We start from the raw sequence: 17212 nt of genomic DNA on the forward strand, positions 1-17212 counted from the left end.
CTCCTTACATCTGTGACCTCATCTCCCGGTACTTACCTGCACGCAGCCTCCGATCCTCACAAGATCTCCTTCTCTTCTCCCCTCTTATCTCCTCTTCCCACAATCGCATACAAGATTTCTCTGGTGCATCACCCCTACTCTGGAACCCTCTACCACAACATATCAGACTCTCACCCACCATCGAAACCTTCAAAAAGAACCTGAAGACCCACCTCTTCCGACAAGCCTACAACCTGCAGTAAGCACCAATAGACCAAACCGCTGCACGAGCAGCTCTACCCTCACCTACTGTATTCTCACCCATCCCTTGTAGATTGTGAGCCCTCGTGGGCAGGGTCCTCTCTCCTCCTGTATCAGTTATTGACTTGTATTGATTACTGTACTTGTTTTTATTATGTATACCCCTCCTCACATGTAAAGCACCATGGAATAAATGGTGCTATAATAATAATTATTAATAATAATAATAATAATAATAATAATAAATAAACTACATACATATTCTAGAATACCCGATGCGTTAGAATCGGGCCACCATCTAGTAATGCAATAAACACCAAGTTCAATAGGCAAAAAAAAAAAAAAAAAAAAAGAAAAAAAAAAAATAATAATAATAATAATAATCAAATTTCCCAGTGCTCTATTTTTAAGTTATTAAAGTTATTAAAATGTAATAAATATAAAAAATAACTGTCCAAACTAATAAAATATTATAACAATCATATATAATGCAATAAACACCAAGTTCAATAGGCAAAAAAAAAAGAAAAAAAAATAATAATAATAAAATTTCCCAGTGCTCTATTTTTAACCAGAAAGTTATTAAAATGTAAGAAGTATAAAATAAAAACATATCTGGTATTGCCTAACTGACTGACCTAATAAAATATTATAACATTAATATCTCATTTAATAAAAAAAAATTAAAAAGAATGTTTCTGGTCACTTCATCTTAAAAAATTGGGGCTAAAAAAGGTGAAAACGTGGGAAAAAATAATAATAATAAATAATAATAAAAAATAAATTATGATAAAAAAAAAGTAGAATTTGAAAGCGAAGCGGTGTCATACCCCACATTCGCCACTAGGTGGCGCTTTCTGAAGGCATTATCGATGAGCTCGGTATTCCCGAGTGTCCCTATTGTTCCACGCGTTTCCAGCGCTGGCCCCGCCCCCTGCCGTGGATAGGCGGCCGGCTGCTCCGGTCTATCTCCCAGGGATGCCGCTGATGCCGCTCGGGGTTGGCACAGTGGAGACGCCGCCGCCGTCACTGTCGGTCGGGCAGCAGCTGGCAGCGCGGAGCCCAGTGCCACACGGACGCCCTGTCAGCTAGAGGCGCTGCCCCACGCACTGCCCCAGCGAGGAAGCCGACGGGCGGCACCCGGAGCCCTGTCCCCGGGGAAGGCAGGATGGATCTGTCTCCGGGAGGGGACTCGTTATCCAGCGGACATGACTTGTTCCACAGCAGCAGTTTCCAGGACTCCGAGGAGCCGGAGTCTCCGTGCCCCGGGGCCGGCGGGATGCTGGAGCGGATCCTGATGGAGTCGGTGTGTCAGCAGCAGGGCTGGATGCGGGTGTACGGTAAGAGGCTGCTCGCCCCGGGCCTGTGCTGGCCTCACCCGTAGAGCTGGGCTGCCCTGTGATGCCAGGCGCACTGGGCACACTGCCAGGGCTTCTCCTCCTTTGGGGAACAGTTTATTATATCTTTTTTTTTTTTTTCTGAAATGTTCATATTTGGGGCTAGATATTATTAAAGATGTTTCCCCGTCTGCCTCCTCCAGCCTCTGTGTGTTGCCGGCTGCGGAAGGAGTAAACTAAGGGCCTGTCAGTGAGCGCAGTCTGACAACGTTGTATCATTTGTATCTGACTGTCTCTGAGCTGATTTATGGCCGCAGATCACATACAAGGGGGGAAAAAATGAGCCCCTAGAAGCAAAAAATATATATATAATGGTCCGCAAGGGTAGACTACCCCTATATCATTGATCTCAATGGAGTTATGACCAAAAAGAAGCGTGTGGCGCCATTATCTTGTGTGGGGTGAGGGGCTCTGCCCACATTTTGCTGATGGTTTTCGCTCTGATTTTTCACACGTTGCCTGAAATAGCAGACAGGGCTGTGTGCTGGGACTTGTGGTTCCTTGTCATTTAATATAACATCATGCTTGTCCTCTATAGACCCTGTCTTATAAGGCAGAACCATCTTTATAATTTCACCTTGACTTGTTCGCCTCCGTTCTTAGCCCCCCATTATGGTGCATGTCCCCGGACCACCAGAAGCCGTAATATTTAGTGCCAGGAGTTGGATCAGAGACCCCGGAGAGACGCGTCACACTGAAATGTATCTTCCGTTGTTTGTTTATTTTTTATATATTTATTATTTTATTGTGATTGTTTAGTCTTTTGCTGTAAATCCTCCCATCACCGCTCCTTAGACTATGGAGAAGTTCTCCACATTGGTTTTATTATTATTTGTTATTGACTGTCCTGCAGACTCCTCTCCGCTTCCATCTTCATTTCCTATCGGATGATTTTTTTTTTCTTTTTAGCTTAATTAAGACCAGCCCCTGCACCCAGTGTTAGCAGAGAACACCCTTTTATTTCCTTTTGGCACGCACTACTTATTGAGTGCACGTGTCTTGGCATTTCTATATTCCAGCAATTGTCAGAATTATTTTCTGAAAATAGCAGCACATTGCGGCTTTGGTAACGCCGACCGCTTGTATTTCCTCCAAAACCATCAAAGTGTGGCTTAAATTAGCTGCAAGCGCAGGAGGAGAAGAATGGGAATGGTGCAGAGACCTTGACAAGGTCAAAGTAAGTCTTCAGTGATCTGTGGGCGCAATGGGATAACTTTTTGGCTTCTTTGGTTTGGCATTGGATGGCAGATTTGGTGGGCTCACACGCTCTTTACGGTACGATATGAGACTGTGCTTATTATCGGACGGCTGAGGATCAGTATTAGTCCAAGGTGTATTGTTACGGTACCTTTTCTGAGACATTACAGTGGTCAGGTGCATCTCTCTGATAGTTGCCAGTGATTGTCTCTAGTGATGAGGTGTTATCTGAGCATGCTCAGGTGCTAACTGAGTGTCTTCAGAGTGCTCGAATAATATGCTCGAGTCCCCGCGGCTGCATGTCTTGTGGCTGTTCAACACCTGCAACACGTGGAGGGATTGTCTAACAAACAGACAATCTCTGGATGTGTTGTGGTTGTCGGGCAGCCACGAGACATGCAGTCACGGGGACTCGAGCACTCTGAAGACACTCGATTAGCACCTGAGCATGCTCAGATAACACCTTATCTGAGTATGTTCGCTCATTAATTGTCTCCTTGTAGGACGGCCATACATGGTATATTCTTGGTACATTGATTGGACATGGCGTCATGTTCTTAGAACACCTGAATAAATACCTTTTAAAGGACACGTAAGAAAGAAAATTTATAATGACAGCTCTTGGTTTGGAATTTATAGATTGAAATCCCGTCTCATTCTGGGCTTAGGTGTCCAGTGGGCGGTCTTCATAAAACCAACCTTTCATGATCATGACCTGATGATTTCATGATCAGATGGTAAAGAGGTTAATTTGTCATTATGGAAAGGCATAGGTCTGTATTGGAGCAGTATACACACTCCGGTATGTGTGAGATCGGTAATTAGCACTGTAGCTTTGCAAATCCGGGTTCCACTGGTGGTCCAGATAGAAGAGGGTCCCTGTGCAAGACCAATATATGGGCCATTGCAGTCCATTATCTCATCATAAGGCACAATTCCACCCACTTTGGAGGTAGAAGTGGGCCCGTGGTTGCACCAATGATATGTCCGCCCCTGCTGGGTTCATATCCAACCAAGGACAACATCTGCAAGGAGTTTGTATGTTCTTCCATGTTTGCGTGGGTTTCCTCCGGATTCTCCATTTTCCTCCCACATTCCAAAGACATACTGATAGGGAATGTAAACTGTGAGCCCCAATGGGGACAGTGATGATAATGTCTGTGAAGCGAGTAAAATGAATACTGCAAGAAGTTACAATCAAAGATATTCAGAAAGAAAAAAAAAATGTTTTCAATAGTACATTTGTCCCTATCTATCTCCATTTTTATGATTTCAAGTTCTATGATTTTCGGTGCATCGTGCTCCAGGGTTATTGCTTTACAAATAAACTACGTTTCTTTGAGATATTTCAGATAATTTAATAATCCAGCTCTCAGTTTATTCCAGATAAAAGGAAATATTTCTGTCACCTGCAGGGTTGTTCCGAGCTCGCCTCCTGCTGTGTTCACTGTTCTTATCGGCCTCCAGAGCCGCCATTATCAATATATTGTTTAATATCCCTGAGTAAATGTTGGGGAAGGCTTCTCTGCAGCAGATCACATGTTACATGATGGTGAACTCTGATCCTTATTGTAAATATATCCTCCCGGGTAAACTTTACGTTCGCCTATTGTCTGCCTCTCGCTGGGTGGGTCGCACTATTAATAATACAGTAATTCAGATACCAAGGCTGAGATTATAAAGGTGATCTAGAATACAGGCCCAGTCATACAGAAGCAGCACGCTTCAAAGCTGCGGGGTCCTCAGGACCTGGACCCCAACCAATCGGCAGCAGCAGCCTCTAGGACATATTGAAAAATAATTATCATATGAAATGATAGATGCCCTTTTGGCCACATTCAGTATGAATATAAATACTCATGTAAAATACTAACCAGATACTCAGTGTGAACATTGCCTTAAAATGAACAGCTTGGTTCTTTACTAAACAATTGGTTATTCATTAATTACAAAAAAGGAACTATTGAGTTTGTATGAATTACCCCATCCTCTTCTGTAGAAGCGATTTGTCCACCCATGAGTCATCTCCGAGTCATATCCACTGTTACGGGGAGCGGCCAAAACCTTAGTCGGACCTCTGCTTAGCCAGCGTGGTGACAAGTGAGTCTGAGGCTTTACATCACTTTCACACATCAGAGTGTCTCCTAAAAGGCAGGTGCCAATCTATCAGTTATACTTTCCCTCTGATTGTTCCACTCCTGGTTTTGTTTACAAATAATGATGCAAAATACTGACCGAATACTGAGCGTGTGAATAAGGGAGTAGTCAGACCGATATCGGACATTGATCACATCACAATGCTCGGACTGGCCGGCGGCTGTAGTGACCCGAACGTGACCGCTTGTATTTCTATGCAACTGTCAGGAGAGCCACCAGCCAGTCCAAGCTTTGTGGTATGATCATCGTCCATGTTATTCGACCATCTGACTGCGGCCTAAGCCCTAGACTGGTGCTGGTTACAGGTGGATCATCGGCTTTAGGCTACAGTCACATCGTCAGTATTTGGTCAGTGGTTTACATCAGTATTTGTAAGCCAAAACCAGGAATATGTGAAAAATGTAGAAGTGGTGACGTTTTTATTATACTTTTCCTCTCCTAGTTTTGGCTTATAAATACTGGTATTATGCTGTGGTGCTAACCGAGTGTCTTCGGCGTGCTTGAATATTATGTTCTAGTCCCCGCGGCTGCATGTCTCGCTCCTGTTCGACATCCACGACACAGGCAGGGATTGCCTGTTTGTTAAGTAATCACTGCACGTGTTGCGGCTGTCGAATAGCAGCGAGACATGCAGCCGCGGGGACTAGAACATAGTATTCAAGCATTCTGAGGATACTCTGATAGCACCAGAGCATGATCACTAATGTGAAAGCATTGATAGGCTATGTCTCCACATTCAGGATTCCTTGCGCTTTGGATACCCACTCCGGCTCAAGCGCTGCCCCCTGTTGGACGCGCAGTGATTCCGGATGTGTTCATGCAAAATCACCGCATCATATTCATATTCATAGACTTGGTTATTTATCTGGCAGAGACGGAGATAAATTGACATGCTGCGGTCTATAAAGATGCGCTGCATGTCCGGTTACACAAGGCCGCCGGATGCGGCCCAGCTCACATAGTGGAGATGGGATTTCATAAAATCTCCTCCACTATTCTATAACATCTGGAGTCTGTGGATTGGACGCTGCGGCTGTACGCAGCATTCAATCCGCAGATAATCCTGAAGGTTTCCTGACCGTGGAAACATAGCCTTAAAGTGGCTGTGCTAGAGAGAAAAAATGAAAAGCAGAGCCATCCTTTTCTACTGGTCTCTGTCTGGTATTTCACCATTTTTTTCATTCAAGTAATGTTTCCGAGTTGGATAACCTCTGCAATAAATAGTAATGTTGGCAGCTACAGCAGGTTCGCTTTTACAGCTGTGCTATTTTCCATCTGTATTAGAGATGTCGGTGCTCTGCCCTTTACACCTCTGTTCTCCATCACATCCAGTCCACCATGCTCAGCTGCACAGAAAGATCTCCTGTGGTTTCATGGTGTATTATGTCACTCTCGATGACAACTTCAGCAGCGGAGAAAGACTGTCAGGTCAGCAGTGCTGGGTAATGGATGGCCACAGCAAACAGCTGGTTAATAACCCTGCCCAGCCGGGCTTTATGACAGCTTGTCTCAGGCAGGGACATGACTGTTTGCACAATGAAGTCAGTGGCTGGAGAAGACTATGTAAAACTTAACCAAATGCAGGAAAATCCTCCATGACGGGAGGCATTGTGAACAACACTCTCACCAGTGATGAGCGAACGTGCTCAAATAAGGTGTTATCTGAGCATGCTCCGGTGCTAACCGAGTGTCTTTGGCGTGCTTGAATAATATGTTCGAGTCCCCGCGGCTGCCTGTCTCATGGCTGTTCGACAGCCGCAACACAGCTGTGCCAGTAACGGCACTGGCAACGTAAGTGCGTATAAGTGTGTTACTGGTGCAAATGTGCTGCTTGAGATGGGATTCTTAGTGGACATCCAGACATTGCGGAACTGTGTGTTTTGTTTTTTTTTTCCCTCTATAGACTTCTATGGAGAGCTTGAAAGTAGGGATGTAAATAACACAGTTGTGGTTTTGCATGCAGAATCAGCTTTTCTGTACTAAAAAAAGCATTAAAAGCTTCAAATCTACACAAAAAATGCACCAAATAAGGGAAACTCAGCAAAAACACAATAATCGGAGATTACCGTATGTAATTTGTTGTGTAGACCTGCAGAAAAAACCGCAGCATTTACACTACATGTGAACACGCCCTTAGCGTACCTCCGTTCAATAAGTGGCACTATGATAAAATGTGTACAGTGGACGTGGACACTGTAGAGCTGCTCACTGGTTTTGGCACTGAATGCTCTCCTATAGTTTGTGAAGGGGAATAAGCTCTAGATGTCTTTACTGTTGGAGATTTCTGTATCCTCCAAATAGAGGATAACTTGCTGAGATCCCTAGTAACCCCAACACAGGGTTCTGCAGCCTCGTACTGTTTCCGCCAGCCCCAGAGACCATAAATGGAGCAGAGGATGGAACATCTACACCTCCACTGCATTTGGGAAGGGGCTGCAGAGCCCTGTCCTCGGGAGCTACAGAACTCCGATATTGGGATCGCTTTGGGTCCTATCCTTTATATATGGGATCTCTTCTTTTTTGGGGGGGATTAACCCCTTTGTAAATGATGACTATGAACAGTACCAGCATTCTGTCCATCGCAGACCCAAAGTTGACCCCTGGTTGACTGTCCCCATCTCCGCCAGCTGGCATCCTTCCACCAGCGGATTTCAGCGAGACGTTCATTGAGATCTGATAATGAATCCTAGTATCTGCGGGGAGATTACTGGCTCTTCTGCACAATGGTTCACAAGCTTCTCTTGTTTAATCTGTCCATTTAGGTGAATTTTCCATTTTTCATATCTTTCCAGTTTCACTAGGACGTTACAATCTCAGCATCCCCGGCGTGATTTGTCTTAGACATCGTAGAAGAAGCGATGGTTACTATAGAAACAGTACTGAAAAGCAGCAGCAGATTGCATGTGTGGTTTGTGAAACAGTCCTATTTGCGTATCCCTCTATGTGATGCCGTTACTTTTTGTTGTCCATGGGGTCATTTTAAGTCACTACCCTAGCCCGGGGAATGAATGGGGCTCTGTATGTAGATTATGCTGGAGTCTGCAGTGTGCATTCCTGAAGAGAAGGCCGGGGTCGTGCGAGGGAGGAGCAGGCCGGGGTCGTGCGAGGGAGGAGCAGGCCGGGGTCGTGCGAGGGAGGAGCAGGCCGGGGTCGTGCGAGGGAGGAGCAGGCCGGGGTCGTGCGAGGGAGGAGCAGGCCGGGGTCGTGCGAGGGAGGAGCAGGCCGGGGTCGTGCGAGGGAGGAGCAGGCCGGGGTCGTGCGAGGATTCCTAGTAGTGTCTACAAAACAAAAGCTGTTCTGTAGACTAGACTCCTTGGACGTTATCATTTCAGTGGGTGGTCTGTCTTGACATAACTCGTCAAGTTGATATTACCTGTTTATCACCTATCCATAGATAATGTGCTGACCCCCCACCAATCCTAAGAGCGGGTCTCTGCAGTGCCACTTTTCATGGAATGATGGTCACACCACTGCTCCAGTCATTGTTTATTGGACTGACGGCCATGGCTGAACACTGTATTCAGCTATCCCTGACAGTGCAATAGACAATGAACAAGGTCTTTCCATTCTCTCAGGATTTTTCTTTATCCCTTTTCGGGATCAGTGGTTCCCCCAGCGGCTAGCAATTTTTCATGTGTCCTGTAGATAGATGATAACCTGCTGAGTCGGGAATAGCCCCATAATGAGTATCTATAAAGTCCTCCCTCCAGAACGCTGTTTCGGACTACTTACCCCTCGTCCGTTCAGGACACGCGTCCTGTTGTGATCTTTCCATCATGTTATTAATCCATAGAAAAGCTGTTATGTTTTTTTTCTCCAGTGTAGTTTTGTATCTAAAGATGTGTCATTTTCTCTTACCTTTTCAGGTTTGAGGCTACAGAACAATCCATTTTTGGGAACTATGAAATGGCCATTTCGATTAGTAGTCATGACAAGTAAGGTTTCCATGGCAACTGCAAATGACAGTTTTGCGAGTAAGAATAGAAGTTGGCAGCGGATTTTATATATTTTAATTATACATTACAGTTTCATAATTCTTCTTCCTTTATCTTATAATCATCGTTATTGAAGTGTTACGTTGTGAAGAAATGGTCAGTTTGTCACATTTAGAAATCTGTCACACAGAAATATTTGCGTTTCTTTTCTTTCTTTTTTTTACAATTGTATCCATATGTCATTGGATGGTTTTGCTTCAGGAAGGTGCAGTACCCGAAACAGCCACTATAGGTGGTATGGCGCTGTGACTGGAACCGGAGGGCGGCATTGGAACGATGGCTCAGTGGTTAGCATTGTTGCTTTGTAATCTTGGTGACAACTTCTACAAGAACTTTGTATGTTCTCCCCGTGTTTGCGTGACTTTCCTCCGGGTTCTCTGTTTTCCTCCCACACTCCAAAGACATACTGATAGGGAATCTAGACTGTGAGTCCAAATGGGGACAGTGATGATAATGTGTGCAAAGCGCTGCGGAATATGATGGTGCTAAATAAGCAAAGCAGAATAAATAAATGTCAGGCGACTACATGTACCAGGTATAGTCAGAGCTTCATGGCCTGCAATGAAGGACAAATGGAGAAAAAAAAAAAGACAATAAGCTGATGTGGCTGCGCTTAAGAAAGCTTCATGTCTTTTCTTCTTCCTCTGTCCTTCACTGCAATCCGTTACTGATGAAAGTCTGAGTGTACATAGACCGATCGGCATGCGTTTTTTTTTGTGGATTGCCTATCCAGTAAATTCCTTCATTTGCTTCAAGGTATGTGAAGTACTCTATATTTATTGCATTTGGTGGGGGAACCCTACTTTGCAATTTCCTTGGGTGGTGCAGCCATAACTCCCAAGCAGCAAGCTCGCTGTCTTGGGGTTATATTTGACACAGAACTTCACTTTATTCTCCACATCCAATCTCTCACTCGCTCGTGTCACCTGCACCTTAAAAACATCTCCAGAGTCCGACCCTTTCTCACCTTTTGAAACTGGAAAAACTCTTACTGTCGCTCTTATTCACTCTCTACTGCATATATCTACTGATAGTCTCCTCTCCCATCCATCCTGGATATGGCATTCTTTGTATCAGGCCGCTTCACCGACACCTCTACTCTGTGCCAGTCATTGCACTGGTTACCCATTCTCTATAGAATAGAATACAAACTCATCTCTCACCCACAAAGCCCTCCACAGTTCTGCACCGCCCTAAATATCCCTCATTTCTGTCTATCACCCTTGCCATGCCCTCCATTCAACAATTGATCTAAGACTAACATCCACCATAATCTGAATCTGGCCCCTCCTTCTCCAAGACTTCTTTCATGCTGCTGCAGTTTTCTGGAATGCACTACCCCAAACGATCCGACTAATATCTAGCTCTTATCGTGCTTTAAAAACTTAATCACCTCAACTCACTAACCTAAATGTTCCCTCCTAAATGTTAATCATAATCTGCTCTCCATATCGTCCATGCACCAATCGCACACGGTAACTGCAGTCAGACAGATCCTGGCTGATGACCGGATCAGGCAACTTAATATGAAAACCCTTATTTATCATAATGATGGCTGGACCGTACCTAACAGCATGTTCTACCCATTGTGTCCCCCCTATAGATTGTAAGCTTGCGAGAAGGACCCTCGCTCCTTCTGTAACTGTTGAAATGTGTTATATTGTAATGCTTTTATTGTCTGTACATGTCCCTGCTTAATTGTAAAACGCTGCAAAATATTTTTGGGATATATAAATAAAAATTATTATTATTATTTTGACACCTTCCATAGGAGGCATACAACTAGAAGGCTCAAATGAATCTGGATTTTAGTTTATTTTACTGATGCTTTTTATACATTACCGGTATATTATTTGTAGGTATATGTAAATTTTGTTCTCCTTTACAAAAAAATAAAAACTGTCACCATAGTTCCACCTGTTAAAGGTAGCCAGTCTATAAGTCTATGTTCAACCCTTTAGAAGGAATTTGTGAGATTTTTTTTTTTTGCCATTTAATGTGATAGAAGAATAATCTTGAGCAAGATAGTGTGATTCCAGGGATGTGTCACTTACCAGGCTGTGTTGTCGTTTCAATACATTAAGTGTTTTCTCAGCACGAGATTATCACTGCCTGACTAGATCTCACGTGCAGACAAGTCAGGCTGATCTGTGTAACTCCGTTCCCCACCAGTGATTGGCAGGCTGCTGGCAGTTTACAGTGTACACATGAATTTGCCAATCAGTGGTGTGGGCGGGGTTCTACAGGGCTCAACATTCTTAAACCCTGCTACATTTACACCACAGCTAGAAAATGAAAAAAGGCAGTCCACTAAGTGATACATCACTGGAATCGGGGTCTCTGCTCCTACATCATTTTGATCTCCGATTACATAGCAAAAGCTTGCCTTTAAGTAGCCTAATAATAATTAAAGGTGTAGATAGTGGTGGAGAGCTAATTTGCATACCCTTTTCCCATAATCCTATGCCAACTGGCAGTCTCCAAAAGGTGAAACCTTACCCCCAAAACCTTATTAGATAGAAAAATATCCCTAATGTGTGTCAGGTTGTTTTAATCAGCAGAGTAGTATACAAGGGTGTGCTGTCTTTTTGTACGCGGTTATGCCCTTTAATGTTTAGCTTGGCATCAGACCCCATGTATCAGCGATCGGCGGTGCTCTTGTTACTTCGGCGTGCACAGGAACGTTCCCACAATTGGAGCAGCGTAATAGTTTCCAGCCAGCAGTGTGGGCAGCTTCCAAATCTTTCTTTGTGGAGTGTGAGGAGTGGGAGCCGGCTTGCATTGAATCGGGGCGGTCATGCTTTTTTGCCCCCTTGTCAACCCTTGCTGAGTTTTTATTTCCAAATCTCTCGCCTTTTACCTCATTGTATGAAACAGCGATTGGCATCCTCTGCATTATCGCTGCTGGCTCGAAGGGCTCCAGAGTAAAAATACTTTTTTTTTTTCCCTTCTGCCATATCCTGTCTTCTATCGGAGGCTATTTATGTTCCCGGTGGAATGTGAATCACACAGCGCTCACGTTATGCCATGTCATGTGGTGTATAGGAAGAGAAAAACTCTGCAGGGGCTCGGGGTGGGGGATTGAAAATGATTTAATGTAAAGATCTTATAACTATTTTATCAGGAATTATGAGCAGTTATCTGATACATTGGTGTTGTCCAATTCAATCATCTGGCGACGTGGGCTTATCCGTGAGATCCAACGTATTCATACCCGACTGCCAATTGGAGACCACAGTATATAGTTTTTTGGGCTTGTCTTCAAACTGCAAATTTCTAATATCAAGGCATCCATGATTCCATTTTTACACTGGCTTCATTTATGCTTTTGGATGAGTTAATGCCAAACATATAGGGGTTGTCCACAGAGCTGTGGAGTCGGAGCTGGAGCCCATTTTGGTGGAGTTGGTGTCATGGAAATTGAGGAGTCGGAGGTTTGGCTTACCAACTCTACACCCCTGGTTGTCTACTACTACCTTCCCCCCTCCCCCCAAGAAAAATAATGGCACTTATACTCACCTCCGGTGTCTGCATTGGCTCTCCCAGGGCTTGTATGACATTATGTCACGCAATCCTTGTGGCCAACCAGCTCTGGCTTCACTCTCCTTTCCTACAGGCGTAACTGACATTCAGAATTCAGATGAAGTGAGAGCTGCGTCTTCTCTCTCACTTTTTCCAGATGTCTTCATTTGTCTGAAAGAGAGCAGATTGAAGCCAGCGCTGATTTGCTGCACTGATCGCGATGTGAGCCCAGGAAGAGCCAGTGCCGATTGGCTGCACTGATTTCGTTGCAAGTCCAGTAAGAGCCAGTGCCGATAGGCCGCACTGATCGCGATGCGAGCCCAGGAAGAGCTAGTGCCGATTGGCCACACTGATCGCGATGCGAGCCCAGGAAGAGCCAGTGCCGATAGGCCGCACTGATCGTGTTACGAGCCCAGTAAGAGCCAGTTCTGATAGGCCGCACTGATCACGATGCGAGCCCAGGAAGAGCTAGTGCCGATTGGCCGCACTGATCGTGTTACGAGCCCAGTAAGAGCCAGTTCTGATAGGCTGCATTGATCGCGTTATGAGCCCAGGAAGAGCTAGTGCCGATTGGCCGCACTGATCGTGTTACGAGCCCAGTAAGAGCCAGTTCTGATAGGCTGCACTGATCGCGATGCGAGCCCAGGAAGAGCTAGTGCCGATTGGCCGCACTGATCGTGTTACGAGCCCAGTAAGAGCCAGTTCTGATAGGCTGCATTGATCGCGTTATGAGCCCAGGAAGAGCCGGTGCCAATTGGCCGCACTGATCGCGATGCGAGCCCAGTAAGAGCCAGTGCCGATTGGCCGCACTCATCGCGTTATGAGCCCAGTAAGAGCCAGTGCCGATTGGCCGCACTGATCACGTTGCGAGCCCAGTAAGAGCCAGTGCCGATTGGCCGCACTGATCGCAATGCGAGACCAGGAAGAGCCAGTGCCGATTGACCGCAGTGATCACATTGTGCCAGTGCCAACACCGGTGGAATCTCACAGGCACGGGAGGGGAGGATAGTCATATATTTTACTGGCGGGAAACATAGGAATTCATACTGGGTTGTCTGAGTGATGGACAAACCCCTTTAATTATATGATATGAATAGACCATAAGACTGATGATCATGAAACCTTTGGATGGTCCATCATTAATTCTGGGGTCTAGATTTTTGTGAGCGTTTCTAATGGCATCCATACTTACGGTATTATTACGGTACATACCTGTCGGTTCACTACCTCCTCTCCTAGCCCCTACATTCACTTGCATGCACATTTCAGCTAAGTGTGCATGTGTTCCGTATATGAATGTAGGCCACTGCCAGAGACCTATGCCAGAGACCTTCTTGGAGAACAAATAAATCTGTGGTTTAAAAGGTTTGTGTTTACATAGGATAGGGGGACAACTTCCCAATTGCTGGGACCCACCCTGATTCCAGTTTTCGGCCTGTCTGAATGGAGTGGAGGTTGAGCTTGTGCACACCCACCCAATTTATTCTCTTCGGGACTGGCTGAGTTCTGTAGAATGTAGTGGTTCCGAGCGGGATTTGTAATAAAGGAGTATCGATAATGTGCCACCAGCATTTCCAGGCCCTCTACCTGAGAAATGAAGACTTGCTCGTTCCCACGGACTGGGCACAGAACTCCTAGATGTGTATTTTGATGTGTATTTTTTTTTTTAAAGAAATTATCAATATTTGTTATGAAAAGGGACATCTGACTGGAGTATCCATTGCCCCATTATGTTCTCTTCTGAGTATTCTGCATTTATTTCACTAAACCAAGGGGACTCTCTACAAAACACAGGAATATTAAACACAAAACACATGTTGCGCTCCTCCTGTCAGATAAAAGCGGGGTTTTTTTGGAACCTGTTGAGAGGTCCACAAAAAAAAAATGTCCTGATAATAGTGGCCTTTGAAACAGATTTTAAGCCATCCTCAAGCCAAAGCCGGCATGAACGCTGGCCAAAAAAACAGGGAAAAAAGTCTAGGACTTGTAGAAACGATTAGCATGTCAAAGCCGCTTTCTTCTTTCTTCTCCATTGTGTTCGAGAGGACGCTTTCACACAGAAGGGACATCTGTGCAACGCTTCAACCTTTTTGAGGGGAAGGAAAGACAGACAATACCTCCCGGCGTTGGGGATGTGGGCCGCGTCCTATAAGCCCTTTTGAGCGCCACAGTCGGCCCTGGCGCACTGCTGCTCCATGCTTTGTGGTCTCGGCAGGCAGCTTTGGGGTTAACGGAGCAGAGCCTTCACCAGTCAGACCCCACGTACTGTCTAGAAGTGTTCCCAGGATAGTCCCTATCTTCTAAGCTTGTCATATCCCCACACTTTCATAATTAGACTAATTGCCGCAGCATGTCATAAATGCACTTCACGCGGAGACAGCTCGGCGCGCGTCTCCCCTTATAAACGCAGACTCGCTGGATCCCAGCGTTCTCAAGTTAAAAAGCACTGGTTTTTGCAATGACGTGTTCTGAAAGTAAATCCTTCCTATTGTTTAGGCCATTTTTGCATATATGTAGATAGGCTGGTAATGGGAAATGAACGACATATTTGGAATTCTTATTTGGGCTGCGCAGGAAGTCGTTGGCTATTTCAATACCCTTTGATGTCTAGGAATGTCTTTTACTAAATGTTCTTTAAAAAAAAAAAAGCCATTTCTGCCAGTTCTGTAATGGAGAAAAAGGCTGTTAACAGGACATGGTACTAATCTGAGCCTTCACATCATCGGGCATGGCGTTCACCAACAGCTGAAGGTTGCCTGTTGTTAGGTTCCCTTTAAACCATTCCTATCGGCATATTTTTTTACAGATGGCAGTGGTGGTCTGGCTGTATAGGCGCTTGTCCCCCTATAAAAATGATATCTTATTTGTAGAGATCTGATGGGCCAGTCATGAAAAAATCTCAAGTAGAAGTCGTATGCAAAACAGGTTGGAAGAGCACCAGGGGCGTGGCAATGTATTGTGACGGCACTGACACACCCCCAGTGAACTTCCAGGCAAATTAACATAAAAAACCAAACCGTTAAACAGATATTAAATGGACTTTAAAAAAGGTGCAAATTGAAAGAATAATAAGGCGCATATGTCAACCAGGCAAAAAAGTAGACTAAAAAAAAAAGTTTCAAATGCCATAATTAATCAGGCCCTTAGTATTCCATTGGGTAGCAGTGCCTTCACTGTGTAGCAGGTGACAGGTCCTGCAGAGTGCATTCGCTGATCTCTTCTGATGTTTTTATGTTTCATTTGTCCAGACATCATGTAGTCATTTATATTTTGCAGGCGTTAATGTGCGCTCATGGTTTCCATCTCTCAAGTTTTACCAATCGTTTAGCGATTACGTTGTGTGCACTTTTCAAGCAAGGTGAGTAATGAGTATAGTTGTCCCGGTTGTTCTGTTTTCTATGAGGTTAACAGCCCATCATTGACTCCTGTAAGTGTTCCTCTGTTTGCTGTAGCTATGTACACAGCTACAATTCAGTAGGTTATGATCTCCGCACCCCCTTCCACCAGTCCGGGGTTTTAAGCTAATGTACGCATTGTGGAGGTAAATATCTTTATGGATGAGGGTTGGTCTTTTTATAGCAATAAAAAAACAGCGTAAAATGACAATTACGTAATCTTTTGGAAATGGCTGATTTTGCCTTATGTCTGTAGTAGCCAATGTACATGTCAGTTGGATTTGTTACATGATTTTTTCTTAATTGTTAAATATATATAACAACTTATGCTGAGGAACAGAAGGGGGCTGGCTTAGCTTTCAAACAGAGCAACACAGTCAGCCTCATTTAAGCTAGTCACAAGTTCCAAAAGTAGAAGAGGAGAAAGCCTCCTTTATGTGTTGGAACAAACAAGGAAAGTTGAGCAAAACTGGCGCTGACAGCGGCACAGCTATCGTAATAAAAGTATATTATTACTGTTAAAGGGGTTGTCCAGCCATAGGGTCAGGGGTTCAACCTGTGCGGCTGCATAGAGGCCCAAGAGGTAAGGGAACCCATTTCCACCTCCAGAGCAAGTGCAATTTTAGGAGATCTTGGGCTGCAATGGGCCCATATATTGTTCTTGCACAGGGGCCCTTTTCTGTCCCGTGTCCGCCAGTGTGTAGGGTACTAGTCTGCAGTCACTTGATATGATTACAGACTTGTGAATATGCATAGTGCGCACTGTCAGGATTCTCCAGTGTGGGCAGTGGGTGTTCATGTAATTGAAAGTATGTGATTTGCATACCAGCAGCCACATAGCTACTAGACTTGTCCAGCCTCCCTCAATTCACTTGTATTAAGCAAGGCTGTGCATGTCTAGTTGGTACGTGACCACTAAATCCATGATAGGTGAGGGTCTGACTGCTGAGACCCCCACTGATCCTAAAAATGGGGGATCACACCACATGTCAAATGATATATTAAAATAAAAAAATTTATTTTACCATTTTGCAGTAATGGATCTGGCTTGGTCATAAAAGGAACAGATTTTAAGTTTTTTGCAATCTTCATTAATCCGTACATGTTTTATAGCCGTTCGCGGACCGCAGTTTGGAAGGAATTGCCGATCATGTGGAAAATCTAATTCTTATAACATCTACCCGTCTAATATGGAAAGTCGAGCACTGAAGATAATGTGCCGTGTGCACTGCAGGAATAATTGGGTGCAGATAAGGCATTTCCACTTGTTAGAGCATCAGCATGAAAACATTGCTTTTGGCTTAGAATG

At 44.6% G+C, this 17212-nt stretch overlaps 1 protein-coding gene across 2 annotated transcripts in view; it reads left to right on the forward strand.

The window, feature by feature from the left end:
* Positions 1-1168: 1168 nt before the first annotated feature.
* RASAL2 (RAS protein activator like 2) overlaps positions 1169-17212 on the forward strand; it is a 260823-nt gene continuing 244779 nt past the window's right edge. For both annotated transcript variants that reach the window (XM_077275986.1, XM_077275987.1), the window contains exon 1: positions 1169-1580. In XM_077275986.1, coding sequence (XP_077132101.1) covers positions 1409-1580 — 172 coding nt within the window. In that variant the 5' untranslated portion in view covers positions 1169-1408. The remainder of the gene's footprint in view (positions 1581-17212) is intronic.

The sequence above is a fragment of the Ranitomeya variabilis genome, chromosome 8, assembly GCF_051348905.1.
Source record: "Ranitomeya variabilis isolate aRanVar5 chromosome 8, aRanVar5.hap1, whole genome shotgun sequence".
Lineage (NCBI taxonomy): Eukaryota > Metazoa > Chordata > Amphibia > Anura > Dendrobatidae > Ranitomeya > Ranitomeya variabilis.